This window comes from Hordeum vulgare, chromosome 3H (assembly GCF_904849725.1).
Source record: "Hordeum vulgare subsp. vulgare chromosome 3H, MorexV3_pseudomolecules_assembly, whole genome shotgun sequence".
Classification (NCBI taxonomy): Eukaryota; Viridiplantae; Streptophyta; class Magnoliopsida; order Poales; family Poaceae; genus Hordeum; species Hordeum vulgare.
Window position 1 is genome coordinate 2,106,215 of NC_058520.1, and position 27,743 is coordinate 2,133,957.

The following is a 27,743-nucleotide window of genomic DNA, read 5'->3' on the forward strand; positions in this document are numbered from 1 at the left end:
TCCTAAATGGTCTCTACCATGCCCGCACGACATACCATAATAGTAAGGGGGGTTGGAGGTATAAACCCGTGCTACTATTAAGTTGATATATAGTAGTAGGAAGGGGTATAAATCAGCGCTACTACTAAGTACAAGGTAGGTTAACAGCCGTGAAGTTCCCATACCCTCAGCCGAATCCCTCCTCTCTCTCTCTCTCTCTCGTCACTCTCCCCCTCTCTTCATAGGATCTCCCATGGTGCTCCAGCCCAAGAATACATCCTCCTCCATGGCGCCCAACGATGCCACCGCCTCACGTCGTTGGTGTCCAGGAGCTCGCCGGTCTCCTCTCGAGCCTCCATGCCACCACGATGGAGCACCTCACCACCGGCGACCAGCCCCGATACACCGTCCAGCTCCTTCCTCTCTCCCTCGTTTCTCTTTTTCCGTCTCTGTGTCTCTCTCCCTCTGGTTTTACTCACCTCCCGTGCCCATGCATGCGCATGTCATTGACATGGCCAACCAGGAGCTCTCTGCCTTCGCCGCAAAGAGGATCCTGACACTGTCGTCCGCGCCTCTGGTGACCACTATCGTCGCTGGATCGAACCATTGACACCATTGACATCATGCACGAGATCGAGATATTTTTTGGTTTCGAAATTAATAGTAGTAGCGCGGGTCAGAGGCACAAGCTACAGATAGTTAGCCCGAACACATGTACTAGTAGCGTGGGATGTACCCGTGCTACTACTACCAGTTAGTTATAGCGCCCTAATAGTAGCTTGGGCTTTCACGCTACTATTAGTTGTTCAACCTGCGCTACTAATAGGCTTTTTCCTAGCAGTGTCACTTCTGAAGGTTTTATTGAAGGTTCCTTGTGGTTTCAGTTAGTCGCGAGAAGTTTCTAGAAATTTCAGTGAGAGTTAGTTACATCCAAATGCTTGCCTTCTCGAAACAAACTGGCTTTTGAAGAAATTACTCTATTTAATACTTTCAACAAACTTACATCTACAAGGAGATTTTTTTTGAGATCTAGAGCAGACAAGCTATACTCAGGAGGGGCACTACATTCAGATAACATCAGAGATAGGACACTACTTGGAACATTTGCGATCAGCACCTGCTCTCCCGAGCTCCTAGATAAAGCAGCAAGGCCGTGAGCGAGCCGATTGCTCCTTCGCTTGACACATTGAATACTATATTCAGAGAGGCCTGCCATGGTCTTCTTTATGTCCATGATTAGGCCATATTGATGGGATCACATTGAGCTCTGAGACGCTAGTTCATTTGCAATGGCTTGATTGTCCATCTCAAGTACTACCTGACCATTAAACACTTCGGCAATAGCCTTCGGCTCCGCTAGAGGATCATCGGGATTTTGGCCCGGCCCTCCTCGCTCTCTGTGTCCAGCATAGTTTGGAGTCAATCATCTCCTGTATACCAAAATTTGTTTTCTGCGGGCAATTTCCACACCTCACGCATGACAGCTCTAAGTGCCCTGCTTTTAGTGTGCATAACGACCGCATGATGTTCATCTTCAATGCACTCCTGCAAATATTGCACGTGGCATGCAGTTCAATTGTTCTTTTGCACTTGTTTTTCTTTGTGGCAAGGGTATTAGTAGGTACCCGCCAACCGAAAATTTGCATCTCACCAGGTACTTTCGCCTTCCAGAGATGCTCCTGTCATTTGGTCTCGACGGATTGTGGGTCAATTGAGGAAGGTTGTTTGCAGCAAGTTTATAAGCTCGTCTTATAGAAAAGACTCCATCATTCTCATAGTGCCATGCAATGCGGTCGTCCACATCCGAAACTGGGATATTCAAATTGCAAATTTCATCGGCATCGAAGGGATAGAAGAGTTTCCTAATTCATTCCACATTCCACTCCCTTGAATCAGGATGCATGAGCTGGCTGACCAACGGAGCCGCGACCTTCGAATGAACGGGGCCGTCTTCAGTCCCTCTTTTCTTGGGATCCACTGGCCCCTTTGTATTTGTATGTTCTTTCCGTTTCCCACTCTACAAATAGGGCCCTTCTTTAAGAGGTCCAGCCCAAACTCAATGGCTCTCCACACGGGAGACGCATCCGAGGCAAAATACGGTGTCCAAGAGCTTGCCGTTGGGGTAGTATCTGAATTTTAGAACCCTCGCACATAGGCTGTCTGGATGATGCACTCACAACTAACGTATGTGCGGTCGGATGCTTAGAAGGATAATTGGTGACCTCATCGCCTTGAAACTCTGAAACTCCAGTCTTTAGTCGGTGCTATTCAAGTGTGTGCATGTGGTGATGCTTGCGCGCTCTGTCCTACGAAAATATGGCTTGTTCAGCTTATTCTATAATATACTATGAAAATTATCGCAAAAATAAGAAAAAACGTTAGCCATAATGAAAACACCCATCTACTTAAAAATAATGCTTTTTTACTTCTATACTGCTATGTTGGCGGAAATTGCTTTTGGTGGCCGAGCTCTATGGAGGCTTTTAAATTTGAAATTCAAATTTCATGAAAATTCATATTTTTACATTTCAAAAAATTCTGAAAAAAATACAGGTATAAGTGAAGGCGTAACACACATGTGTGTAAATTTTCAGGTTATGTTTTATGTTTCTTATATGTTGAACCGAGATCCGTTTGCTTATTTTAATAAAGAGGCCGTATGCATCATGCAGAGGCCGGAGATAACACTCCTTTTTTTTAAAAAAAAACTTAAAAATAATGCAAGGTTATGTTTTATGTTTCTTCGTCCTCCCTCCTCATCCTGTCTCCACTTTTGGTTTGCCGATTTTTTCCATCAATTTACCGCTAAAGTCCATTTTTAATACGTAATCACATTGAAAACAAAATAACAGATAGATCACAATGATTGTCTATAAAATACTTGTGTCCTGTTACGACCGCATGCACGGGCTCTTATCGGGTCTTGGCAGACCACTCATAGTAGACTGAATAAATAGCACTCGACTAGCTCGTCGCCATGACTAATTAACCTCGATTCAATCGACTATAACCTACTGAGTTAGTTAAATTAATACTGCTAGTGTGCTAGTGCTAATTAAACATGTAGGTGACACTAGTCAATAATAGAAAAAGATGTTAGTGTAGGTGACACTAGTCAATAATAGAAGAATGCAAATCTGCATCTTTTTTTTCCAATCTTTACTCAAGCCACCGACAATAGAGATCTTTCCGAGTGACGTGGCATGCAAATGTCACTAGTGACAGTGCGGTGACTTTTGACCATTTCATAATTTTATTGATTTGTACTGGTGTGCTCAAGAGCTAGCAATCATTTGACGAGCAAATTAGATGTAATAAGATGTTATATTATGGGATGGAGGGAGTAGGCAGCTAATTAAGCGTAACTGCTCATTAGCCACCAGCACAAATTAAGCACCGCCAGCTCAGCTCATGTGCATGTGTCACTTCGCTTCACTTTCCATGTGTGTTGACCCTGGCCTCCCTAGACAAGACTGTGATCGATGCTAATCTCAGCATCTTTCGCTCTCCATGCATGCAATCCAACAGCTAATCTCCTTCACATCGACCCAACCATCTGTCACTATGCATTATGACTTGTTTCAGATAGCCCAAATTGCCTGATCACACGTGCTTTTTTGGGATAAAAGTACACAAATAAAAGAGAAGGGTTGTTGTTTTTTCTTTTCTTCAAGGGAGTGCTCGGTGTACTAGTTTGTTAACTTTTTTTGCACAATTGCTAGATACAGTAGAGTATCCATTGAAAAAGAGAGGTAGAGGCGGCAATTATGCAAGTGGCTTGTTGCTTCATCAACTTCGTGTGGATCATTAGCACCATAGGTTTTCTTTTGATCCTTTAGTTGCCCTATGAGTTTTCCCATTTTACACTCGTGTTTATGTTCATGGAGAATGGGTGCCTTTGATATCCGTGGGACAAGAATTACTCTCCGACACATGTAACATCCATTTTTTTAAACATACAATTTTTTATCCTTTTTACTCACACTAGAGCATCTTTAATAGTCCCCTTAAAACGCGAAACTGAGTTCACGGAAAACGCGTTTTAGGGATCTGTTTGAGCTGCAACGACCGAACAGACCGCTTAAAACATGAAACTGTAAAATCGAATATTCACTTATTTTTTCCAACATCTTCTTCTTCCTCTCGCCATGATCGATTAAATTCGCTCCAATAAAATTGGTGGGAGCACATGGAACAGCCAAATATAAAGCCACCGGTGTCCATAACATATCACATGAAGCGCCCGTCGCAGAATCCATCCAAGAGTTAGCTTGCTCATCCGTCGCAGAATCCATCCAGAAGCTAGCTAGCTCATCCGTCGCAGAATCCATCCAGGAGCTAGGTAGCTAGATAGTTAGCCTCGGCCACGGAATCCATCATGAAGCTAGCTAGCTCTCATCGTGGAATCCATCCAGGAGCTAGCTAAGTAGCTTCGATCGTCGAATCTCACAAAGACAGGCAAGCCACGCGACCACTAGGACGGACGGGGCGACGGCGGCCAGGACGGACTGGTGGCGGTCGGGGATGGACCGGCGACTGCCGAGGATGGACGTGGCGGCGGCGAGGAGCAAGTCATGATGGTTCCGATGATAGCTGGAGTCCCGCCAATGGTCTTTTGGATATACGGGACACTCTCGGGTTGGCTTCGAAATCCTTATTTTTTTCAATTTGAAAAATTCAAAATTGATATGTACCTCAAATCGTCGTTCTAATTAAAAATCTGTTTTCACAACAACAAAAAATCATCGCAACGAGATCTTGGAAACAAGATCTATTGTTGATAACCCACATACAAACACCGTGATTATTTTGACCTGGTTTTTTCTGAAACATCTCCCAATAATGTTGTGTGAATAACATGGTCATAATGCATCGCTGTCTTGATAGTTTACATATAAACACCTTGATAACTCATACATCATAAACAAGATAATTTACGTACCCCGGTTCTGATAACTCTGTTCTGTGTGTGTGTGTGTGTGGGGGGGGGGGGTGATCAAGTATCTTCCGGTAAATTTTGTGTGAATAGCATGGTAACTCACACATCGGAGACCCGATAAATTATACCCCCGATAACTTTTCTGTGAATATCACGGTAAATCACAGATCGTAGACCTGATAACTAATGTACCCCGGTCTTGATAAATTTGGTGACCGGGTGGGGTTGGTTGATGAAATATACTCCCGGTAACTTTTTATGTGAATAGCAAGATAACTCACACGTCACACACCTGATAACTTATGTACCACAATCCTGGTAACCTTGGCGACGGTGGTGATGAGTTGGCGGGGGGGGGGGGGGGGCTGTTGCTGAAATATTATCCGAGAACTATTTGTGTGAATAGCATGATAACTCACACATCGCAAACCTGATAACTTATGTACCCCGGTCCTGGTAACCCTGGCGACGATGTTGATGGGTGGGGGAGGACTGTTGGTGAAATATAACACCCCAGCCCCCTGGTAACTTTTGCGTGAAAAGCATGGTAACTCGCACGTTACGGGCCTGTTAACTTAGGTACAAACACGGCGGTAAACTTAGACCCGAATAAATTGTTGTTGAAACATACCCCGGTTACTTCTATGCAAATAGCATGGTAATATATGCATCACTCACCATCAAATTTCCCCCTCTAGCGCATGCATGCATGTGCATGTGTAATAGAATTTTGGAGGAATCATTTTATGCTCCCGTAAATTATGTGTAGTCAACATGATAACTTATCCCAACTCGCATGATAATTTGTGTAGTACACACATGGTAACTTTTTGCCTAAAAGAGTAGTCGTTGAAACATGCCAACATGGGATCTAGTTTTGAAAGTCTAATCGCGATGAGTCTTTTATTTAAAAACAATTTTTTCATTGCAGCGATGGTTTAAGCTACAAAGTATTTTAAAGTTTTAAAATAAAAAGAATATTTTGCTGACATCCTCTATTTTGTCATTAATGTACATACATGCATGAGAATGAACGCGGGCTGCATGCTCTTCCGGTGCCATCAACGCAATTAGTCGAGTAGTTAGAATTAGAAAAGGTGAAATTAGACAAGTGATTAGTTAGGAAGAAGTGATTAACCCAGGTATGTGGATCTGTTGTTTAACGTCCAGTTCAGTCGACTGGACGTTAGCACAATCGTTTTTAGAAACTTTGCATGTATTTCTCATGTGTCATGCCACTATAAAGAAAACCAAATTAAACAAAATTACAACAAGATTCATGGAAATAGAGGGCTGGGCAAACCTTGTTGTAATAAATAGTCAAGAAGTAGTCATGCAGCAGAACAACCGTTGTTGATATAGAGAAACAAACGTAGATCACAAGGATCAAAACTGAAGCACACAACAAGAGATTAGATCCAAACATGTCTACAAAAGACCAACACTAACCGAATCCCACAAAATCCAATGGTGACATGCCATTACACGACCTCTAACAACGCTACATGCTTCATCGAGACGCGATTGGATGTGGAAAACTTTATTCATACTAGAGGTGTCGGTGCCATCACACTGCCCCAACAAAGACGTTGAACGAAACAAGAACAAAAGCGGGATACCGGATGCTAGCGAGGGGCGAGGGTCCTCCACATCTCCACGGCCCAAATGCCATCTGACGCATGATGGAGCAGCGGTACCCAACGGGGGAAGAGAAACCCTAGTCATGTGGGAGAGTAGCTTCTTGGGGAAGAGGGAAGAGAAATCCTATTCACCCGGGAGCACATGTAAATACATTCTGTGAAGTCAAACTTTGTAAACTACAATCAAATATATATAAAAGAAGGGGTTGCTACGCATCCACCGACGGATGTTTTAGTAAACATCTCCCACCTGGAGGGCCGTCCGATCTACGCGCACCCGTCCGATCCGCTCCGGCCTGGCACCCCATAATTCCTGAAACGACGGTTGAGTTGCAGACACTTTCGCTTTGTTGTAAGAAATAAACTTTGGATCCGTTAATTCCTGAAACAACGGCCGAGTTTTAGAAACAATTTGCTTGTTGCAGGAAAAAAAAATCTTCGTCTTTCTGCAACATAGGTACTTTTGCTGAAGAATTTTTTGTAACAAAGGTCATGTTTCAGGAATTTTTGCAACAAAGGTTAGGTTGCAGAAATTTTTGCAATGTTCATGATGCGGCTGGCGGCGACCGGCGTCGGGGCCGAGCGGCTGGCGGCGTGAGAGGATGGGGGAGGGGAGGGCCCCGGCATCGGGGGCGGCGGCACGGCTGGCGGCGCGAGAGGGTGGGGGAGGGGAGGGCCCCGGCATCGGGGGCGGCGGCGCGGCTGCGGAAGGTCGCCGGCGTCGGGTCGAGCGGCTGGTGGCGCGGGGGTTGGGGAGGATGGAGGCAGGGGACGGCCGGCGGCGCCGCCTGCCACCGCCAAGAGGCTACTGCTCTAAGGGATCCAAATTCAGATCCTGCAACATAAAAGCTGTTGCGGTGCGTGAACTACAACAAGTGGTAAGTTGCACAAATCATAAGTAGATGAGTCCGTATATAACACGTGTCGTACGGACGAGGCGGCAGATGCCTACATCCGATCCGCCGGCTGAAGTACAGAGTTTCCATAATAAGAAGGGAAGGTAAAAGAAAATTGATCAACCGGTGTTGCGCATCCCTGCGGCGATGCCATTGATGGTGATGAGCAGCACGTCGCGGAGCTTGGTGTTGTCGTCGTCTCGGCGCAGCCGGCGCAGCACCTCCACCTGCAGCATGTTCATGGGGTTGAGGTACGGCAGTCGGCTCTCGATCAGCCGCCGCAGGCTCCGGTTGTTGGCCGATAGCTTGGTGTGCCCGCTGACGGCCAGCACGCAGCTCTCCGCCTTGGCCAGCTCCCTCCGCAGCTCCTCCCCGAGCGCACGCCGGTCCGGCGACGGCACCAGCACGTCGTCGTAGTGCTTAGCCATGGGCGCGTCGGCCTTGGCCACCACCATCTCGATGAGGTCGAGAGTGGACCGAAAGAAGGGCCACTCCTCGTACATGGCCCGGAGGTCCTCGGTGCGGCCCTTGTCGCGCGCGTCCTGGAGCCCCGTGCCCACGCCCAACCACGCCGGCAGCGCCAGCCGTGTCTGCGTCCACGCGAAAACCCACGGGATGGCGCGGAGGCTGGCGATGCCGCCGGCGGCGGTGATGGCCGCCTTGCGCTTGGCGGGGCGGCTTCCGATGTTGAGGTAGCCCAGTTCCGCCTGCGGCGTGGCCTCCTGGAAGTAGGTGACGAAGGCCGGGTCGTCGTACACGGTGCGCCTGTAGTGTGCGCAGCTTGCCCGGGAGATCTCCTCCATGACGCGCCGCCAGTTGGGGTCCCGCGGTGGCTGCGGTGGCCGCAGCGTCGCTAGGAGCACCGCCGTGGTGTAGATCTCCAGCTGGCGCACCGCCGTCTGCGGCAGCCCGAACTTGGCCTGCACCATCTCGCCCTGCTCCGTCGACCGTAGCGTCCCCATCACCGACCCAGGGGGCTGCGACTGGATGGCAAGGTATGTCGGCCCGCCGCCACGGCCGATGCTCCCGCCACGGCCGTGGAAGAGCGTCACCTTGATGCCGTGCTCGTTGCACGCCGCCACCACGTCCTCCTGGGCCTTGTACAGCTCCCACGCCGCCGTGAAGCGCCCCGCGTCCTTGCCAGAATCAGAGTAGCCCACCATCACCTGTAACGTTAACTCAGACAAAGTACTGTTTTAGTTAACTGACGTACGTATCCTCCGTCCCAAAATAACTGTCTCAACTTTGTACTAGCTCTAGTACAAAATTGTACTAAGCTTAAGACACTTATTTTGAGACGGAGGGAGTACTATATAACATGTCGTAAGAATGATAAAAGAAAAAAAAATTCATCCTTTATCGGAAAAAAATTCTACCTCTTGGTGGCCGTTGTGGTTCTTGATGATATGCTCCCTGTACCAGTCAATGGCCAGCAGCTTCCTGATCGCCGAGCCGGCTTCTCGCAGATCCTTCACCGTCTCGAACAATGGAACAACCCTTAACCTGCATGTCCACCCACCACATCGATTTAAGCCAATGTCGCTACTCTAGACATGATCAGTGCCAAATTAAAAGCAGGTATGGACATGGTCACAGCTGCACGATCCAGACAGTGTTCTACTTCCCAGATTAACTTCAGCTTAATTAGATATTTACTCTTTTCATTCAACTAGCCTCTGCTAATGTAGTGTAGCCATTTGGTACGTAGGCTGTAGTCAGCTGATTTCAGATGTTTCGGGTTCTAGGTTTACTTTCAAATTGATCCTTCATTATATATATAGATGCTTTCAGGTTCATCAGTTGATTTGATCATAGAGCTGTGTGGACCGAACATGACGAGAAATTCATAAGAAATTTACAACTTATATGCATATAGATAATCATGCTTACGTTCCACCGGGACATTCCCTTCCGAGATCCCCACTAACTGTTAGTCTTGCGTCCTTTTGCAACAACTCGACAGCGAGGACATCACTGGCCTGCAAGGAAGTACAAGCACCTGCAAATCACAACTCGTGCCAACCAAATAAAGTTTGTGATCTGGGATATCACATGAGGGCTACATATGACTCCACTAGGTAAAGTTCAGGCAAGATTCAGTCAGAAATCTTAAATTGTATACAAGATATCATCAGGTAACGGAATATTCAAGGTTGCATCATTAGCTGATAACAGAAGTGGTGTCTCGTCATACATTAGAGGCCATTGAAATCACATATGCTCCAAGTGAGTCGCTCCCGAGTTCTGCAGCGACGCGGAAGGTGTCGAGAACTTCTTTCACATCAGCGTTAACCTAAAAGACGGGAAGGGAAAAGAAAAAGACACAGATGTAAATCTTCTCAACTAGGCAAAGGATATCTTTTGTTCCCTTTATTTATATGTGAATTTTTGATTTATGTATGCAACAAATTACCTCTATGTATGGGGGAACTAGAGGGCGCTTGCCTTTCAGCTCCTTAGTCAAGAAATCCAGCTTCTTTTCCTCATCCCACTCACTATAAACACCAAGATCCAAGTAAGATGTAATGGCGTCGAGCGCTTCTGTGTGCCGGCCTGATTCCTGCAGCGATAAATGTGCGGTTTCATTCATGGATGAATCTTACCTGTGCTCTTCGGTAGTAGACACTAGACACAATTAGATCTGAGAAAACACAAGCAGCAGTAGCAATCGTTTGTACTAGATATACCTGACGGACGTCGAGCTTCATTAGCACCATACCAAAGGTTGCAACCCTTCGTATAAGATCTGCTAACCGGCCATCGGCAAGAATGCTAGATCCACATGATTGCTTCAAAAAATTATTGAAGAGCATGTACTACTCAGTACAAAAAGGAAATCATGTGATAAACGATTCAACAGATTCTGTTATTTGTACAGTGTCTATGTTTATACAGAAATAAAGATTTGCATATTTTTCTCTATATACTGGATGGTCATACAATATTGAGGGTTGTTCTCATGCCCAATACAGGTTTCCATACCAAAACTGTACAGTGCCAAACTCAAAAAAAAAAATCTTACAGTAGTTAGTAATGAAGACTTACCAGTGATTCGTAGCACAAGATCAAAGGCTCTAAAAGTTGATCTGGTGTTTCATAATATTCTGTAGGATCAGAGTCACATGGTAGATCCTCAAGAAGAAGCTCAATCCGTCTTCGTGTCTTCATCATCTGAAAACAGAAATATACGATAAGGGCAGCAGCCGGGGCTTTGCCTCCTTTTGGGCAGTTAAGATGAACATTGAATACTGTAAAGATTAGTGTTTGACACGTTTACACATAGCACTGCTGGTTCTGATTGAGATTCAAATTGTTGAATACCCTAGCTTGTACAGGATCGTTCAACATAAATTCGTCACGGTCAAACAAGTTTTAGGACAAGAAAACCCTGATATTTCTTTCCACAGGGACCTTTTAGGACCTCGTTTGGTAGCATGGAATGAATTACTTCTTCATCTAGAGGTCGTTCAACTGTCAAGCGAACCGAATAAGTTTCGATGGAAATTGCATCAAAACGGCAGGTTTTCACTCAAGTCTTTATACGATGTAATGATTCACTGTGACGTTCCCGTTGATAACAAGAAACTGTGGAAGCTCAAAATTACTCTAAGAGTGAAAAAATTTCTCTGGTTTTCACTCAAGTCTTTGTACGATGCAATGATTCACTGTGACGTTTTGGTTGATAACAAGAAATTGTGAAAGCTCAAAATTCCTCTAAGAGTAAAGATTTTTCTCTGCTTTCTAAAGAAAGGGGTCAACCTGACTAGACGTAATTGGTAGGGTAGTAAGACATGTGTCTTTTGCCAATACGAGGAGTCCATCAAACACTTCTTTTTTTAGTGCAAATTTACTCGGTCTGCGCCATAGTTCAAGTAGCTTCAAATCTATACCCCCACACAGTCCACGTAACATGTTCGGCAACTGGTTGCGGGTATTGCTAAACAATTTTTTGCACATATTTGTATGGGGGCAGCTACCTTATGTTGGGCATTATGGCTTAGCAGGAATGATGTGGTTTTTAACAATAAATGTATTTCATCTGTTGTGCAGGTTATTCATGCATGTAAGCAATGGCTCCATACCTGATCTATCCTACAGAATCTGGAGAACAGAGAACTTTTTATGATGGCGTCTACACGGATGGAGCATACGACCAGAGAGGTTTTCTCCCTTCATGGATGACGGTGTAATCTCCGGATAGGAAATGACGCACCCTATGCTGGATTGATTTATTTTTACTGTAAAATGATGTTTATTTGTGGGTCTGTTGGACTTGTTGGTTGTGTGCATCTTGCTATGCATAGACCGGACATTCTTTTGATGTGGTTGTATCACCTTGATATATCAAGTCAATGAAATGTCCTTTATCGAAAAAAAAGATCAGGAGCTGGCGGGCATCTCTCGTGTCAGATTTTCAATCAGGCAAGTTTCAAAGTGCTATCAACATAAACCATGCAGAAAGGTGTGTTTGTAACAAGCTATGAGTCAGATTGAATCCATGTTAGAGATGAGATGACATAGGAAGTATCTCTCTACCTAGTAGCAATTTTTAACCTACTAAATTATGTTCTACCTATCTCCACCGATTGATATTTTTTTTGGGATTGGGCTGAATTTAATACTACTGGAAATCTAGCATTACAACACCAATTTGATACTCAAATAATGCGAAATTAACTTATGCTTGGAAGAAGTTCAACAAAATAATTTTGCCTCTAACCTTTTCTTTTACATTACCAAGGACAATCCTGTATGGCGTAATTCCTGGTTTATCTGATAGGCTTGGCTCTAGAAGCTTGCGGAAGCTTGACCGGCCTATCTTAGATTCTGTGAACAACATTTTCCTTAGTTGACTACCACTTGGAGTTCGACTCATATGTGATGATCCTGGACGACGACCAGGAGACTGCACTGGACTGTGACTGTCCTCACTTCTTTCTGTTGGAATTTGGATCCCCTGAAAAGAGGCAAGAAAATGATACCATTATTAACCGAGAGGTATTTGGATCCCCTGCGTGTGCTGGTTTCATACATCTTGATATTATTGAATCGAGGCGAGACCATGCGAGTATAGTCCACGGTGTTTATGGTTTTAATTGGGAGTGTCTAGAACTCATCTAGATGAGATATAATTTGGCTTCATTTACATGGAAAACAAAAACAGATACAGCCAAATCAATACACTCGCATCCTAAAGTATATCATTCAATGACTATAAAAGGTCAATGAGACATAACTAAAACTCAGCTAGATGAGTTCTAGCAAAACCGATGTTTTCATCACATTTCATAGTACCAGTAGCCAATGTACATGTTTATACAGATTACACCACAATGCTCACTACTAGAGTGGTGTTTTGTCCCGAGTTCCAATACTTCACCAAGTTTATTCTATCGGAAACTCGACAAACTTATGTCTATCGAGCGTGATCCAAAATTGAAACCAACAATGTTAAGTAACTCGGCAGAGCTCTGGCTTTGCCAAGTTCTGATGAAAAACGACTCGGCGAATAAAAAGACTCGACAAAACATCAAGTTCATCGAGTTTCCAACGAAAGGAACTCGACAAAGTCTGACATGTGGACCAGGCGTTGCGGCACGCGACGGAGCCATGACGGCAGACTTTTTTTGCTGAGTTTCATCTAACGTTAACTCGGTAAACATTTTTAGTTTTTCATATTTTTAAATTACAATTCCAGCCCAGGCACGTGGATTACTTCTATTGGCCAAACTTTGCCGACTTTTCTGTGCCAAAACTCAGCAAATAGTTGGGCCATGTGACACTTCCGTTAACGACCCATCCCGTCGAGTTTGCTCTAGCAAGAACTCGGCAAACATTTTTGCTTACGTTCAGCAAGTTCGCGATAGAAACAAATCGGCAGTATTAATGATTTTTGGGGGCCATCGAGCCGAGTGCGTTGCGTCGAGATTGGCACTTAGAGAAAAATGTCGCCGAGTTTAATATGAGCTCTGCCGAGTTTCTTTGGTACTCGACAATAGTGGCGATTCTAGTAGTGGATGTCCCATGAGCTATGATATAAGACATCGTAAAAGTGTAATAGTTCAAACCTGATGTTTTGGGTTCCATGGAAGTTTTACCATTCTGAATTGAGATTCGCTATCATTGCATTCTGCATCAGATACAAGTCTTAGATTAGAATAGGGTGAAGAATAGACCAAGACATGACCTAACAACTGCCACTGCAAATTCTACATGATTTTTGGAACAAGAAATGCAGTTGTTATTATTTTTTTATTATTTTTTAGAAAAGGAGGATATACCCCCGGCCTCTGCATCTAGACGATGCATACAACCATTTTATTAATTATTCACAGAGACCATACAAAGTAATACATCAGTTAGCCTGAAGCCACCATGTAGGCAACAAATGCAGTTGTTATTATGGATCAAAAATTGTGAAACTTAAGTGAAATGATTGTATATGATGCAGCAGCACATAAAGTTAGGATGGCAACAGAGATTCTACCTGCCAATGATGGAAGATCAGCACCAGAAGGAAGTTGAGCAGGCAGCCCCAAGCCGGGCTGCAGTTTTAAGTTCTTTTCTGGTCCTGTTTTGGTCCAAGGGCTGGCCTTCTTCTCTTCAGATGTCGACTCTGAGTCTGATAATCCAGTAGAATTATCAACATAAATCAACAATATTATCTGAAATATGTGCACTACAGGTGATATTGGTTAAAGCCATATACATATTGTTATTACACCAAGGAGATGTGGTCTTCAAACTAACTAGGCATTTCCGGCAGTGCCATAATTTGGCCATACCAACGCAACTTCTAGTTTTTAGGCTTTACTCATTAACTAAGATTGGAGAACTTGGGTGGATAATCATGAAACCAATTAACCTTTGAGCAAGATTTCATTGGCTAAGGTTGCAAGCTTATCGCTACATTTCTTGATGGATAACTCAAAGCTGAGACTGTCTAGTTGTCGGATGTACAGATCAATTGCCATCCACCGGGCCATCAAGGAAACATCCCGAGTCACCTGCGCATAGAAATGACAATTGTTTCAATCAAATATAATCCCTCTATAATAAGGAAGAAAAAACGAAAAACATCGATCATGTACACACAAGAAAGACTAGTGTAATACTAAGCATCATCAAGCCCGTAAGCTTACCTTTGATGTGACATTAGGATTCCCGTCTCGGTCGCCGCCCATCCATGAACCAAATTTGATTGGTGTGCAGGTTAGTGGAAGAGGCTTTCCAGTATGCTATATGCATCGTGTTAAAAGGGAAAATTTAAAATTGCTCCGGGGAGTGAAACAGAAGTTAAATACATCAATATCACAGTAATTGTTGTCGCAACCTTCTTTAGAGCATTGCTGACACGGCGAAGATAACGTGGTATCGATTTCCAGAGAGATTGTTCCACAATATGAAGGCCTGCCAGAGTCAAGAAATTATTTTGAAATCGTTTACAGTATCGTGGACAAACCTGCAAGAGGCCAGAAGCCTTGATTTTTTACCAGCCCTAGCTTCATCAACTGGTGTAGGTTTATGGCGTCTCAGCTCATCTGTCTGCCATAATGCTGTGATTTCCCTTACCTGCATCGTAATGAGAGTCAGAAGGAACTGAGAACAAATCAGGAAAACAGAGTATTCAACGAAAAAAAATGTATCAAAACCTCAGATCAGCAAAACAGAGTATTCAATGAGGAAAAAAATGTATCAAAACCTCTCAAGCATACCAGGTCTTCTATTAGCATCTCCCTATCCTCATAGTTAAGATCATGCCGTCCGTTGAACTCCAAAAGATGCTGCAGCACAGTCCCATCAGTCATTAGAAGTTAGAACACAAGAAACAGTGAGATCGAAGGCAGAAATCACAGACTAACTCACGGCTATTCTAAGGTGCTTGTATTGCAAGGTTCGCCGGTTTATTTGAGTCGGATGTGCGGTCAGAACGATCTCAACCCCCTGCACAGTGGGTAAAGAAAATATCAAGCATCAGCTAAGCTTGGTCGGATCACCATACCAGAAAAATTGTGCTCTTCATTATTAAGAAAAAATAACCTGTTTGCAGACAGTATTATAAAGTTCTTCTGGAGGAACACCACCTTGAATCAACTTGTCGAATATATCGTGACATGATTTCGACAGATGCACTTCACTGCGTGATTTGCGGACCCTATGTACATATGGTAAAATTATTTTTTGTATGCAACAGATCGATCAGTTCAGCACAAAAACAGGATCCTAATTTCACTGTAGATGCTTGGGGTGCAAACTAGGTAGCAGATCTAGATGTTATTCCAGATTATCAGAAAAGAAATCAGCGTACATATAGTTCCGCCGAATTCCAAACTATAGCATGAGTTTGGGACATGCATCTGAAGCCCATCCAATGCGCAGCAAATGCTACTGTCCGATTATAATTTATAAGCACAAGCATTTGCATTGAGTCTTGACAACCGAAAAAGAAAATAGAAAAAATGGGCGCTCGGTTTGCCTTTTTGATTTCAAGAAAACAGAGAGTAGTATGTTCTGTTAGAATATGTTGTATAGAGATAGGAAAGTAGTTCAAACTTGTAATCTTTTATATGTCTACTTCTGCCGTCTCTCTCTCTCTCTCCCTCTGTCGATGTCATCTTGTAAGCCAAGGCATCTCTTGTACAAATACCAGTACGGCCTGAGCAAAGGGTTTAACGCTTCCACAATATTTTACATGGTAACAGAGCCTCTTCCTCGATAGATTGAAAGAGATCGCATCTAGCTACCTTCCGTGGCCGAGAAGATGTCTGGCGCCGCCATGACTCCCAGCACCATGGGCTTGCTCTCCACCACCACATCATCCACCTTTGCCTCCTCCTCCACAGCCACCACCACCTCTCTCGGACCGCCGCCTCAAGAGAAGCTCACGAGGGGCAACTTCCTCCTGTGGAAGGCCATCGTGCTACCCCAGATCAAGGGTGCACAGATGGAGCACCACCTCGATGTGACGAGCCCGACACCACCGGCGACTCTCACTATCACCAAGGACGGGAAAGAAGAGCAAGTCACCAATTTCGTCCGATCCCTCTGATATGCACAGCAACAACAACTCCAAGGGTATCTCATGGGGTCTGTTTTCCGCGATATCCTTGTCGAGGTCGTCATGCTCCAGACGTCGGCCGAGGTGTGGCACACCATCCACACCATGCTTGCTGCTCAAAGTTAACCTCAGGTGATCAATACTCGTATTGAGCTCACAAATCTGCAAAAGGGTACCATGACTATGGTTGGGTATCTTGGAAAAATTAAAACTCTCACAGATGAAGTTGCTTGTACCGGCGCCGTCCTCTCTAACATCGAGATCACATCCAAAATCCTCGACGGCCTCGATCTGGAATATAATCCGGTCGTGTCGACGCTCGTGGCTCGGGTGGAGCCCGTCACGGTTCAGGAGCTCTACAGTCAGCTTCTGAGTTTTGATGTCCGCCTCACCACTCCTCCACAACAATATTCTCCATCAATCATTTACCAACTCTGCCTATCATGGTCGTGGTCGTGGGCGTGGGCAACAAGCGGCAGTGGTCGCAGTTGTGGCGACTCTCAAGGCGGTGGTGGTCGCTCTGCTGGCGGCGGCTACGGTGGTTCATCCGGCAACACCAGCGGTGGTGGCGGCTTCAACAACAACAATAGCCATCGTGCTTCTTCTTCTAGTGGCCGGCCTCACTACCAAGTGTGCAAGAAAGGCGTCCATGAAGTGATGGACTGCTGGCATCGCTATGATGAGGACTACGTTCCTGATCCACGCCATGTTGCTGCTGCCATGCGTGATCAAGGAGGCGATGGTGTTTGGTACGTTGATTCCGGTGCCACCGATCACGTAACCAGTGAACTTGAGCAACTTGCTCTCCGAGAGAAGTACCTCAGGAATGATCAAGTTCATACCGCAAGCGGTGGAGGTATGATTATTTCTCACATTGGTCAATCTTCCATTAATTCCCCTACTACTAAACGTGATATTATTCTCAAAGATGTCCTTCATGTTCTCAAGCCGACAAGAATCTTCCATCTGTCTCATTTAGCCACTGATAACAATTTTTTCTTTGAAAGTCACCCTCGTTAGATGCATCGGAGGGCTCTACCAATCACATCCGGAGCACTTAGTCGCAATAATCATCGGGTCTACTCCGCCATCAAGCCATCTTTGGCACGGTGGCATCAACGCTTAGGACATCCTTCATCGATTATTATCAAACAAGTAGTGAATAAAGGCAAAGGCAATCTTCCATTGTCACATAGTTCTCTTAGTGAGTCTGTTTTTGAAGCTTGCCAATGTGCCAAGAGTCACCAACTACCTTATCCCAAGTCAAGTAGTGTGTCTCATGCTCCTTTAGAGCTTATTTTTAGTGCTGTATGGGGTCATGCCCGAGATTACTTTGGAAGAAAGAAATACTATGTTAGCTTCATTGATTATTACAACATGTTCACCTGGATTTATTTCCTTAAGTATAAATCTGAAGTGTTCTCTGCGTTTCAAGAATTTCAAAAGCTTGTTGAGAGACATTTTAATAGAAAATTTCTCTCGTTCTAAAGTGACTGGGGAGGGGAATATGAGAAACTACATTCCTTTTTCCGCAGCATTAGCATTGAACATCATGTCTCTTGTCCCCATGCGCATCAACAGAATGGCTCTGCCCAGCGCAAACATCGCCACATTGTAGAAGTTGTCCTTTCCCTTTTAGCTCATGCCTCCATGCCTCTCAAATATTGGGATGAAGCTTTTATTACTGCCACATACCTTATCAATCGTCTTCCGAGTAAAGTTATTGGCAATTCTACTCCCTTAGAGCGTCTCTATCGTCAAAAACCAGATTATGCATCCCTAAAAAAATGGGTGTGCTTGTTATCCCAACTTACGTCCATACAATTCTCACAAGCTTGAGTTTCGCTCCACTCAATGTGTTTTCCTTGGATACAGTAATCTTCACAAGGGATACAAATGTCTAGAAATTGCAACCAGACGCATCTATATTTCTCGAGATGTTGTTTTTGATGAAACTCTCTTTCCGTTTGCAAAGCTTCGTCCCAATGCAGGAGCCCTTCTTCGTGCTGAAATAGCACTTCTCCCGGACTATGTCCTTCTTCCTGATCACGGGGGCGAATTAAGCAAACTTGATCATGTGGGAAATTCCATCAAAACCAGTAACTTTGTTGATACATGTGCAGCTTCAGGTCGTCATTTTATGTGTGCAGAATCAGACAAAGGTGGCGCGTGGTCCCAGGCTGATTCGGCTGACGACATGAGATCCAAAGAAGATCAGCGCATCAACCCTGATGCTTCCACATGCACGAGATCCCAGGAGGATCTTCCCTCCCCGCATTTAGCCACACGTGGCTTGGCGGCAGATTCCACCAGTTCAGGGATAGTCGTTGTGATGCATGTGCGTGAAGGTGACACGGCGAATGCGAGACGGATTCCGTCGATTGGATTGCTGGATGGTTCTGTGCAAAAGTCTGCTTATAGTCAGGCAAAATCTTCTACAACAGTTTCAGAAGAACCTTCTACATCGGGTCCTTCTGTCCTCATATCTACAAAAGTTCTTCAGCAAGATGTTCTTATAGGTCCAGTTCAAGTTCTTCCGTGCAGGCATACCAGGTCTTAGTCAGGTGTTGTCAAGGAAAATAAATGCACCGATGGCACAATAAGGTATGATAGAACTAGGCGTGCTTTCTTTGCCACTACTTGTGAACCAAGTAATTTGCATGATGCTCTTGCTAACAAAGATTGGAGGGAATCTATGGACAGTGAATATAATGCCCTCATGAAAAACAAGACCTGCCATTTAGTACCACCTACACATGGCAACAATGTTATTGACTGTAAGTGGGTCTATAAGATAAAGAAGAAGGCTGATGGAAGTATAGATAGATACACGGCTAGATTGGTTGCTAAAGGTTTTAAACAGAGATTTGGAATTGATTATGAAGACGCTTTTAGTCATGTTGTTAAATCAGCCACAGTTCGACTTGTATTGTCTATTGCTATCTCGAGAGGATGGAGTCTATGACAGCTAGATGTTCAGAACGCGTTTCTTCATGGTGTTCTTGAGGAAGTAGTGTTCATGCAGCAGCCACCTGGATATGAGGATCACAGACACCACACTATGTTTGCAAGTTGGATAAAGCATTGTATGGTTTGAAACAGGCACCAAGAGCTTGGTATTCCAGATTAAGCATACAATTACAATAGCTTGGGTTTACCCCATCCAAGGCAGATACCTCTTTATTCTTTCACAGTAAAGGAAATATCACTATGTTTGTCCTTGCCTAAGTTGATGATATAATTGTTGCTAGTTCAAGTTCAGATGCCACTACTTGCCTGCTTAAGAATTTAAAGTTGGAGTTTGCTCTCAAAGACTTGGGTGATCTTCACTATTTTCTTGGCACAGAGGTCAAGAAAATTAAAGATGGCATACTTCTCACACAAAATAAATATACTACTGAGATTCTAAGAAGAGTGGGTTGGAAAGTTGCAAGCCAGTAGGTACACCAATTTCAACTTCAGAGAAGCTTACAGTTGAGTGTGGAGAACCTCTTGGACCGGCAGATGCAACAAATTACAGAAGTGTTGTAGGTGCCTTACAATATTTGACCCCGTCCTGACATTTCTTATTCGGTGAACAAGGTATGTCAATATCTACATGCACCTACTACTACTCATTGGACTGCAGTTAAAAGAATTTTGAGGTATATATCTCAAGTTTACAGATGGGCTTGGACTTCAAATTACCAAGTCCTCCTCTTTACTTGTCACTGCATATTCAGATGCATACTCGGCAGGGTGCGCTGATGACAGACGGTCTACAGGTGGTTTTGATGTGTTTCTGGAAACAAATCTTGTGTCATGGAGTGTAAGAAAACAGGCTACAGTTTCACGGTCAAGCACTCACGCTGAATATAAAGCTTTGGCAAATGCGACAGCTGAAGTCATGTGGATACAAACACTATTTCATGAGCTTGGAATTAAGAGCCCACAAGCTGCGAGGTTATGATGTGATAATATTGGTGCAACCTATCTCTCGGCTAATCTGGTTATCCATGCATGCACAAAGCACATTGAGGTTGATTTCCATTTTGTAAGGGAAAGAGTAGCCCGAAAGCTCCTTGATATTCGATTATACCTACAGAATATCAACTTACTTATGGCTTCACAAATCCTCTCACTATGAGAAGGTTGGATGAGTTTAAGTATAATCTCAACCTTGGCAAAGTTTCTTAGAGGTTTAGATTGAGGGGAAGTGTTAGAGTATGTTGTATAGATATAGAAAAGTACTTCGAACTTGTAATCTTCTCTATCTCTACTTCTGTTGTCTCTCTCTCTTTCTCCCTCTGTCGAAACTCTCTGTAACCGATCGTATCACGGTCGATCTCATCTTGTAAGCCAAGGCATCTCTTGTATAAATACCAATGCGGCCCGATCAAAGGGTTTAACACTTTCACAATATCTTACATGTTCCATAATTATCATACCGTAGAACACATCTCTCTTCTGTCCGTTTCTTCCTGAAAGGACTATTTTGGCAATTAAGTTTTACTCTCTCTGTAAAAAAATATAACAGCGTTTAGATCACTAAAACGCTCTTATATTTCTGTAAGGAGAGAATAATTAGTACGGGTACTATTTTGGCAAATCGACTCTTATCTAGTATCAGATTTAAATTAAGAGGAGCCATGTGTGCTGACGTGCTGGTGCATGTATTGGACGCGCATGCGTACGCACCTGTGGTGCCTCTCGGCGATGCTCATGAGGTTGAGGTGGTGGGAGAAGGCGCGGGCGAGGCAGAGCGAGTCCTCGAGCGACATGGCCGACAGCTCCGCCTCCAGCTGCCGCTCCACGACCGCCGCCGTGTCCACCATCCCCGCGCCGCGCATCGTCACCGCGCTCTGAATCATGCAGTCCGGCCGATCGGCCATCCAACCCAAATTTCAGTCTCAGCATATGCATTTGATCGATTTGGCCGGCGTAGCAGCGTGCGTGCATGCGATCGAACTTGCCTGCGCGAGGATGTGGATGCGTTCGAAAAGGTGGACGAATCCGGGGCCGAGCTCCTGGAGGAGGACGTCGTGGAGGAGGCTGCCGAGCAGGCGGCAGTCGTCCTCAAACGCCTGGAACGATATCCCCTCCGCGATGTCGTCCGTCATGTCCGGCATGTTGTCGTCGTCGTCGTCGTCGTCGAGATCGGCAGCTCCCAAGCCCGGATTGATTGGTCAGAGAGAGAGAGAGGTGCGGCCGGCCGTGTGGGGAATGGTGTAGGAGAGCAGAGAGGAGAGGAAGACGGTGGGAGCGGCCAAGTGGAGGCCCGGCATGCGATGCCACATGCCAGAGGCGCAAACCATATTTTCCCACCACTGGTTTTTCAAACGTATGGATTTTGGTCCCACTGCATTCTATTTTCTACAGTTTTGCTAAAGCACCTCTAGATGTGCTATAATTATTACACATTTAAATTTTGCGGTGCCACATTTCCCACCACTAATTTTCCAAGCGTATGGATTTTGGTCCCACTGCATTTTATTTTCTACAGTTTTCTAAATCACATCTAGATGTGCTATAATTATTACACATCTAAGTTTTATGTCATTAATTTTACGTTAAGATTCGTGCAAGCATTTTCTTTTTGTCTTCCCACCTTCTTTTTCTAGTTTGAGTGGGTCATTTAGAGCAACCCCAAGGCAGCGATCTATTTTGACCGTTTGGGTCATCCGGACACAAAAGTTGACCAACGGGATGACCCAAACGGACGCGCGTGTTCGCCTGATGTCCGTTTGTCCGTCTTGACCTAAATTTGGAGCAAATATGAGAACAAATGTGTATGAAGTGGACAGAACCGGGCGCTCTCGTCGACTGCCGTCGTCTGCTCGTGTCCGCCCCTGGTCCCACTTATCAGTGACTGCACTCAAGCTGGCGTCTACCTTCACAACGGCCGCGAGGAGGAGCGAGGCCACATGCGCAGGCGGCCGCCGCGCTCATCGGCGAGCCCCCTGCGCAGGCCGCCGCCGTGCTCGCCAGGGGATCTCCGTCGTCGCGCTCATCGGCGAGCCCCCCTGCGCATGCCACCGCCGTGCTCGCCAGGGGGATCTTCGTCGCCGCGCTCATCGGCGAGCCCCCCTGCGCAGGCCGCCGCCGCCGTGCTCACTCCAGGCCCTCCTTGTCGCTTTGGCCGGGCGCCCCCACATCCTCCTTCTTCCCGGCTCCACGTCAGAGACGATAACGGACAAACCGCTGGCTGGTGCAGAGCAAGTGACGCTGGCAAGAAGACAACTTTAGCGGAGGCGCGGCAGGGCGGATCTTTCGACGCTCGGATCCCGGACCTCAGTGAGTGGAAGGGATGACGGCGTGAGGGAGGAGGAGGGCGGCGCGAGGAGGTGCCGGACGGCACGGAGAAGGCGGAGCGCCTAGTCTAGTTGTTGTCCGCTCTGTCCGCTTTTGTGTTTGCGCGTTGGGTGCCCGCCGTATCCGCCCCATGTCCGCTAGGCGGACAGGCCATGGAAACGAACAATCAGTTTTTGTTTGGGTCACTGCGTTGGAGTTGCTCTTAGATGTGTAATAAGTGGAGCACATCTAGAGTTAGATGTGCCCTAGACAGATCTTTCTTTATATGTATACGCATAGTGTTCAAAATATATTTAATCTTGGGTTCAACGATGCAGCGGCGCCGCATGCCTGTGCTCCCATACGGCGGCTCGCATGTATATGCATCATGTAAAGTTCTATCCAATGCTTGAAATTCAAAAAGTATTGTCTTTAAAACTGTTAATTCAATCAATGATCTATTTTCACCGTTGGCTTTGTCGCGACAAGATCTTCGAAACTAGATCTCATGTCGACATGTTTCGATAAACTTTTTTTCCTTCCGTAATTGCCACATTGTTCCACTCACTTGCTATATTATTAACCACTTAATTGCCCAATAAAAATAACTTAATTGCCATATTTTTTTATGTCATTTCGTGCAAAGATTGTCGATGCTTATAAATGCAGTCCCCAAAATGTTTTGATGTGCTTGTCATTTTTATTCTACTAAGTTGTCATGTGGTCTCATAAAGCTTGTAAGTGCTTATAAAATCATAGTTGTCACATATATTTTTTGTGCTTGTCATTTTAATCCTACCTCGTTATCATATTGTCTCATACAACTTGTCAGTCATTGTAAAAAAAATAGTTGTCACGATGTTTGTTGTATTTGTCTGTTGAATTCTATCCTCAATTGTTATGTTGTGCCATAATAAAAGGACATTTGATTGTTCTGAAACGTAGTTGTGGTAATATTTTGTTGTATCTGTCAGTTAAATTCTACTCAAATGACATGCTTTTATATCATGTATAATGAAATCTGTTACAAGGCTTTTGTACGAAACAACATTAAAAAGTGACAATCAATTTATTTTTTTGAGGCAAGTAAGTGGTTAATAATATGGCAAGTGGGTCAAACAATGTGGCAAGTATGAACAAAAAAAAAGTTGACGAAACATATCGACATGAGATCTAGCTTCAAAGAACTCGTCGCGAGAAAACCAATGATGAAAACGGATCATCGATTGAATTAACGATTTTATAGATAAAACATTTTAAATTTCAAACATCAAAAGGAAATCGCACATTGTCCTCCCACTGCACGGCAACACAATCATGCACACGCTACCAATTAGATTTTCCCTTTAATATTTTCTAAAATAATGCTAGTCTTTTCCAAACACATTCCTACAAAATGTTGATCCCCCAAAAAAATTTCATGTTAAGAATGAGAGCATCTTTATTTTTTTGCCAAATTCAGTGTGAGCATCTCAACACTGAAGCCATTGCGACATCTAAATAAAAATACGGCCTCAGATTCGGTTTGTAGGCGACGGGTCCTCTCTCCAACACAAAGGCGAAAGTGGGCGGAAAAGTCTTCCTCGTCCGCCGCTAGCATGGTTGTGGGCTCTCCTTCTCTAACATTGTCGCTCCGGTGGCAGCAGGAGAGGGGGGGGGGGATACAGCACGTAGATACTGATAGGATAGGTATGTTGGGCGACGGTGGTTAGTCGATGCCGGCGCCCCCATAGCAAATAAGAGCATGTACAATGGTTGATAAGATAGCTTATTTTAAAACTTGCATGTAATTTAAAGATGACAAAAAAGTCTATAATGGGTCATCTCTTAGTCTTATCTTCTATAATTAGCTATTCTTCAAAACATGGTGAGACATATTGTGCTAAGAGATTACCTCTTGTCTTCTCTTAAATAAGAGAAGGCAAAACCTTTTTTTCGAGTTCTCTCTCCTCCACTTCATGATTTATCATATTTGGCACTCCTAAGATAGCACTATTGTACATGCCCTAAAACGACACATCTATGTTTGAGCCAAGTAGACATTTTTTTTAACTTAACATGTTATTTTTTAAGCCAACACATCTATATTTTATTTAGCCAACACGATACATCATAATATTTAGCCCTCAATATTTCATTCAACCCATTTTTTCGGTCGAACACATCATAAAACATTTTGCCAACATTCCAACATGTCTAATAATGATTTAGCCAACAATAACGTGTCAAGCAACTTTTGCTATGATCGAACGCGTCCCATCCACTTAGCCAACCTTTCCCACCTTTTCTCCAACACGAAATTCTTTCTTTTCCTTCACTTAATTTAATTGAGTAATCACGGCTTGACCCAACAACGGGCCCATGAATTTGTCGGTTTTTCTTTTTCGGAAGCGGCTAATTGAATCTGTTCAAGGTGTTAACTCAATTCAGAGCTAATTTCCACCTGAATTTATATGCTTTTGATTTCGACTGGAAACATTCACAGCTAATTTATTCAAATTCATAACATAGTTCATCTTACAAACAACTCCTAAATCGAAATTCCTAATCCGTATGAGAAATAAACCCCAAATAAGCAATGACACCAAATAAAAACACATAAAGATAAAATGCTCCGGCCATCATGTTTTACTGTTTTTTCAATTCCACAATCTGGCTCAACTGCTTGTTCAATTTCTGCAACTCCCTCTTCGCCAAAAAATCGTCCAACGGACGATCGGCTCTGTGCCCGTTTGACATCTCCTCCTCCACAGCAGACGAGATGGGAGCCGCCTGAACTGGAAGCTCCTGAATTGGGGGCAACACTTCAACTTGAAACCCTCGATCGCGAATGTACTTATCCATCCACTCAAATGGCCACATTCCTACGAATCCTAAAAAGGGAACGGAAACTCTAATTCCCAAATCCATACTGCAAAATCAAAATCATGCCAAATCGAGACAAATCAGGACAAACCCTACCTTCCCATCGTTCCCACGATGTCGGGCGCTCTCGCATTTGACAAATTCCCGACCGATATTGCCCCTCGTCGAGCGCACACATGTCAAGCGCTTCAATAGATCTAGGCGAGGGCAGTCCGGGCATCTAGTCATGGGGACTTCTCCATAACGCGACCAGGACTTCTGGGAGCCAGAAGCGGAGCTGGACATCCCTCACCGCCGCTGTTGCGGACCGTTGCCGGAAAAGATGAAGAATAAGGTGCGCGGAAGAACATGGGAAGGGAGGCAACGGTTATGTCGGGGGCAGGGCACGAGCACGGGAGCGGGGGCAGTCCGCCTCTTATAAAATCGATAAGGTTGACGTCGATAAGTGGTGGGTCCCAATCTGAGGTGGCACGCACCAACGGGCGACTGATGGGTCTCGCGTAGCAATGGGTGACCGATGGATCCCGCGTTCAAATAGCCCAGCTCACGTTATCCAAATTTATTAACAGTTTCCTTCCGTTTGAGGGCTTAAAAGGGTCGTATCGAGCCGTGGCTATTTGGGCCGTCCAATGGTCGTCTCTGAGCTATTTCATCGAATGCCGTCGTTTTCCAACGAATAGTGGGGAAATATATGGCATGGGAGCTATTTGTCCATAAAATCTTCAACGGACTCCACATGAAGAGGAATTTGTAGAATTCTATGCATATCGACTAATGTGGACGAACTGATAAATCAAAAGAAAAGAAAAAAAAAAGCTAATCACTCCATGTCGGAGTGTACGCATGCCAAGAGGCGTGAGCTTGACAGATATGTTCAAGCTGAACCGCCACGGAAGAGAATAGAATCCACAACGATGCTTGGCATGAAGATCGCTTACAATCAACCAACATGAGGTTTGATATGAGATTGCTGACCCACCTTTGCCGGGGGGTTATCCATTGCTCCTGCGTCGTCTCCCTACGAGATGCGGTACTAATTCATTTAGCCAAGCCCTCCACGATGGATGTGGATGCATGCATGCTAGCCCGTCAGCTACGTACGCCCCGTGCTGGCCCAATAGCCGTCGCGTGGAAGAAGAAGAACTCGTCGTCGTCTACCTCGGGTTGCTCTATGAGGCACGCGCGCGCGGGCGCCCGAGTTGGGTGGCCAAGCGAGCTGGGAGGCTGCGCCGCACGGCATGTCCGGCCGGTTCCGTCTCGTGGTCAGTGAGTCCTCCGAGGAGCAGCCCACAGACGGTTGTGTCGACGGAGGTGGGCTTGATTGCTCGAAGCTGAGAAGGGACGAAGCCAACATGCAAGCATAGGGGAGCAAGTTTGTTCATGGAGAGGGTAAAGTTCATATAAAGTAAAAAAAAAAATTTAGCTACAACAACAATTATTATAATAGAAAAATCAATTTGTTAGGGGGATCTAGCCCCCCCCCTCCCCTAAAATCGTCCCTGAAGCTGAGGAATTTTACACAGTTCAATACGTGGTCTAGGCTACAACGAGCGAAGTACCAATCGCTGTTCAAGCCGGTGTGTACGCGTTTGGAGTAGGTGGTTATGGAGGTTTTTTACCCAATATGGGTGACAGCATAATCTCTGGATCGGTCCACCATCCCTTTCGACATAGGCATAATGACGATCTATATGAGTCTACTATCACCCATTTATCGGTTTTTTCTTTTCTTTTTGTGAGACTTTACGTGTTTGGCTGTATCCATCGAAGTTATGCAGAGTCCGTTGTTACTCATAATCCTTCGTATCCGCTTGATGCTACATTTTAAGATAATAAAAACGCCCTTTATAAAAAATGTTAGGCAGAGGGCTTCGTCCAAACTTAGTTACTTTTTCCCTCGCTCTCTCCGTTTAATATTTTCCCTTTTATCCCTTGTTTTTTCAATGTCTTAACTGTCCCATCTTTTGTTGACTTACTATTTTTTGTGTAAGACAATTAATTCTTACCAAACAAAATCCTAAATTTTATTTAGGCAGATAAATCATCGAACAATATGATTAAACATGTATTTACCAAAAAAGGCTTTTGCCCCGCTT

General features: G+C 44.7%; 1 protein-coding gene and 1 pseudogene across 2 annotated transcripts; one reads left to right on the plus strand and one right to left on the minus strand.

Moving 5' to 3' along the window:
* Nucleotides 1–7,435: 7,435 nt before the first annotated feature.
* LOC123439106 (phosphoenolpyruvate carboxylase 4) lies at nt 7,436–21,673 on the minus strand. Of its 2 annotated transcripts, XM_045115854.1 has the most exons (20): nt 21,465–21,620; nt 21,190–21,353; nt 15,495–15,609; nt 15,321–15,398; nt 15,170–15,238; nt 14,948–15,026; nt 14,788–14,864; nt 14,597–14,692; nt 14,320–14,461; nt 13,942–14,070; nt 13,523–13,584; nt 13,077–13,105; nt 12,175–12,376; nt 10,500–10,625; nt 10,142–10,243; nt 9,868–10,014; nt 9,649–9,747; nt 9,345–9,433; nt 8,831–8,957; nt 7,450–8,620 (listed from the first exon to the last, which is right to left on the minus strand). In XM_045115854.1, exons 1-20 carry the CDS (start codon nt 21,618–21,620, stop codon nt 7,574–7,576), a joined length of 3,135 nt encoding a protein of 1,044 aa, XP_044971789.1. In that variant the 3' UTR covers nt 7,450–7,573. The 2 variants fall into 2 exon arrangements, with proteins under 2 accessions (XP_044971788.1, XP_044971789.1); XM_045115853.1 differs by lacking the exon at nt 13,077–13,105 and having other exon boundaries at nt 7,436–8,620; nt 12,175–12,411; nt 13,942–14,076; nt 21,465–21,673.
* On the plus strand, nt 16,765–16,894 carry LOC123445813 (annotated as a pseudogene).
* Nucleotides 21,674–27,743: the final 6,070 nt, after the last annotated feature.

Excerpts from the sequence above, each read along its gene's own strand:
- LOC123439106 (XM_045115853.1), bottom strand. The coding sequence starts at position 21,620 with ATGCCGGACATGACGGACGACATCGCGGAGGGGATATCGTTCCAGGCG. Across the intron at positions 15,610-21,189 it reads ATCGCCGAGAGGCACCACAG|GGTCCGCAAATCACGCAGTG; the intron begins GTGCGTACGCAT and ends ATATGTACATAG. Across the intron at positions 14,077-14,319 it reads CAATGAAATCTTGCTCAAAG|ACTCAGAGTCGACATCTGAA; the intron begins GTTAATTGGTTT and ends CTGGATTATCAG.